General features: G+C 39.9%; 1 protein-coding gene across 2 annotated transcripts; it reads right to left on the bottom strand.

Annotated features, from left to right (window-relative positions):
- LOC132662314 (olfactory receptor 8B8-like) lies at positions 1 to 2710 on the bottom strand. Of its 2 annotated transcripts, XM_060607796.3 has the most exons (2): positions 2700 to 2710; positions 1 to 937 (listed from the first exon to the last, which is right to left on the bottom strand). In XM_060607796.3, exons 1-2 carry the CDS (start codon positions 2708 to 2710, stop codon positions 1 to 3), a joined length of 948 nt encoding a protein of 315 aa, XP_060463779.1. The 2 variants fall into 2 exon arrangements, with proteins under 2 accessions (XP_060463779.1, XP_060463780.1); XM_060607797.3 differs by lacking the exon at positions 2700 to 2710 and having other exon boundaries at positions 1 to 948.
- Between the last annotated feature and the right edge of the window lie 343 nt (positions 2711 to 3053).

Here is a 3053-nt window from a genome sequence, read left to right as displayed (position 1 = left end):
TCAAAACCTTCTCCTACTGAGGGTTTTTCTCAGAGCAGTTTTAACATCTTTGTTTCTCAAGCTGTAGATTAAAGGGTTCATCATGGGAACCACACTGGTATAAAAGACAGAAGAGATTTTCCCCTTATGCATAGACAGAGCAGATGACGGTTTGAGATATGTAAATGCACCTGATCCAAAGAACAAGGAAACAGCAATTATGTGGGAACTGCAGGTGCTGAATGCTTTGAACCTGCCCTCAGTGGAGCTGATGTGGAGGATGCTGGAAAGGATGCAACCATAAGACACAAAGATGGTGACACTGGGCACAATGATGTTGATGCCCACCACGATGAAAACCACCAGCTCATTCACGTAGGTGCTTGTGCAGGAGAGCTGGAGAAGGGGGAGGATGTCACACAAATAATGGTTGATGGTGTTCGCATCACAGAAGTTCAGTCTCAGCATGCATCCTGTGTGGGCCATAGCACCCGAAAATGCCATCAAATATGAACCAAGCATAAGACAGGAACACACTTTAGGGGATATGACAACATTATACAAAAGTGGGTTACAGATGGCCACATAGCGATCATAGGCCATTGATGTCAGCACATAGCATTCAGAAATGACAAAAAAACAAAAAAAGTAGAATTGGGTCATGCACCCCCTATAGGAGATAATATTCTTCTTTGATGTGAAATTAATCAGCATTTTGGGTGTAAACACAGAAGCATAACAGAGGTCTATGAAGGACAAATTGGAGAGGAAAAAGTACATGGGGATATGTAGGTGTGAATTCAGCCCAATTAGAGTTATCAAGCCCAAATTTCCTAACACAGTGACCACATACATGACTAGAAACAGGCAGAACAGGGGGAGCTGGAGATCTGGTAGGTCTGTTAGCCCTACCAGGATAAATTCAGTCACAAAAGAGGCATTTGTAGGAGCCATTCTTCTCCAAGGGGATCTGTGAGCACAGAAAAACAGGGTTACATTAGATGAAAACCCACCACTTCCCACAATATTGCATCCTAAAAGAGGGAATATAGGCTGGGACTATCTGAGACTAACCAAATCTAGATCACTAAAATCTGTCTTTACCTCTATCATGATACTGAGAAACACTAACTTCTCCTTTATTAGAGGTTTATAAGCTAAATATAGCAAAGAGTATCACAATTTAGCCTAAAGAGGGAAGTCCAGTGCTGCCATATGCGAACACAACTGCTGGAAAAACCAAGGGAGAAGGGAGAAAAAGGATGGACCAGGACATAATTGTCCTTCTCTTATCCCCCCATTTCTTCATTCACTTAAGACTCCCATTAAATAAATATGGAGGTAGAGATCTTAGGATATTTGCTGGTCTCTAATCCATATTAGACCTTATGTGGTGGGAACCGAGAACATCGTTTCTTTCTTTTTTCTTTTTTTAATTTTTAATGCTTGTTTATTTTTTGAGAGAGAGAGAGAGAGAGAGAGAGAGAGAGAGAGAGAGAGAAACAGCACCAGCAAGGGAGGGGCAGAGAAAGAGGGAGACACAGAATCTGAAGCAGAGTCCAGGCTCTGAGCTGTCAGCACAGAGCCCAACGTGGGGCTTGAACTCATAAATTGTGAGATCATGACCTGAGCCAAAGTCAGACGCTTAACTGACTAAGCCACCCAGGTGTCCAAGAACATGGTTTCTAATCCAAAACTAAGGGACCAGAGTCTAGGACAGGTTAAGTTACTGCCTCATGTCACAGAATAAAATCCACAAATCCAGAAAAGTGAGAGTTCTATCCATGGAGAAGGAACTTATTGATGGAGATATTGTATCCCTGCACTACTTAAGTCTCTAAACATTCCTGATCTCCCTTTGAACAGATTCTTCCTCACTTGAATCTCAGAACTGCACAAAGTAAAAATGAAAGTGGCATATTAGATCTTTGGATTTCCATCTTACAACAAGAGGGACATTCATATAAATGGAATTCAAACACTCACACTTCTTAGGCAAGAATATCCTGGTGCTTCCTTATTGTTTGTTTACCCCAGCAGTCCTGGAAAGGCAATTTCAGGGCTTTGTGCCCTTTGATTCTAAGAGGATATTGCATAGGTGTAACTTCAGATACATCCTAGAAACCTTTCCGAGCTACAGATCATAATTTCTGATTATGACTTTGAGTTCTCTCAAACAACAGAGAAAAATAAAGTCTTCATTATTAACTCGTTTGCCATTTGATAAGGTACACATGATTGAATGTGAGTTTAATGATACACTGCACGTGGTTATAAACAGAATAGAAGCTTGCACAGTCATTTCCCCTTGGGAAATAGATTCTATGCATAAAGGGAAATAAGAGGATTGTATTTACACCCTCCACCATGCATCTGTCTTTAGTTCTTCAGGGACTCAAAATTAACTCAAGGTTTCTCATCACTCATGGGATTGTGTATCTCCCAAGACAAAGCCCAAAATGAACTCCCATCTCTCTGTCATCTTCATCTCTGAAGGGAAATCGATTATACATTTCCCTCTTTCTTCCCATATCCTAACTGGAAATTTTTCTGCAGGCATTCTGCCTCTAAGATTCTTTATTTCTTTATCTGAAAATTTGCAAGATGGAGCATCTCAGGTCAACTGTCTCTTCCTGGGATATGTCTAAAATAATTTTAATGCCATGTTTCTTTTTTTTAAATACATACTGGAAATTTGTACCTGACCATCCTCCTGAGACTTTTGTGACATTTCAATAACTGAGGTCATCTATTTCTTCTCATCACACACACACAAACAGGGGCTGCAGAGTTAGAGCGTGTGTATAAATCCTACCTCCACTCTTACTAATCATACCCCAGGCAAATTACTTAATCTCTTTCTTCCTCTGGTTTATCTTTGTAAAATAGAAATGGTAAAAAAAAATGGCATCACTTTCATTAAATTGTTCTAATCATTAGATGAAAAAATGTAAGTAAAATGGCTAGAACGCTGACTATCCCACGGTAGATAGTCATTAACGTCAGCTTATATAGGTTCTCAAAAATTTTGAAACAACCTCCATCATAACACTCATCATTCTTCCCTTTAATTC

This window comes from Panthera onca, chromosome D1 (assembly GCF_046562875.1).
Source record: "Panthera onca isolate mPanOnc1 chromosome D1, mPanOnc1 haplotype 2, whole genome shotgun sequence".
In the NCBI taxonomy this organism is placed as follows: domain Eukaryota; kingdom Metazoa; phylum Chordata; class Mammalia; order Carnivora; family Felidae; genus Panthera; species Panthera onca.
This window is presented reverse-complemented; position numbering and strand designations above follow the sequence as displayed.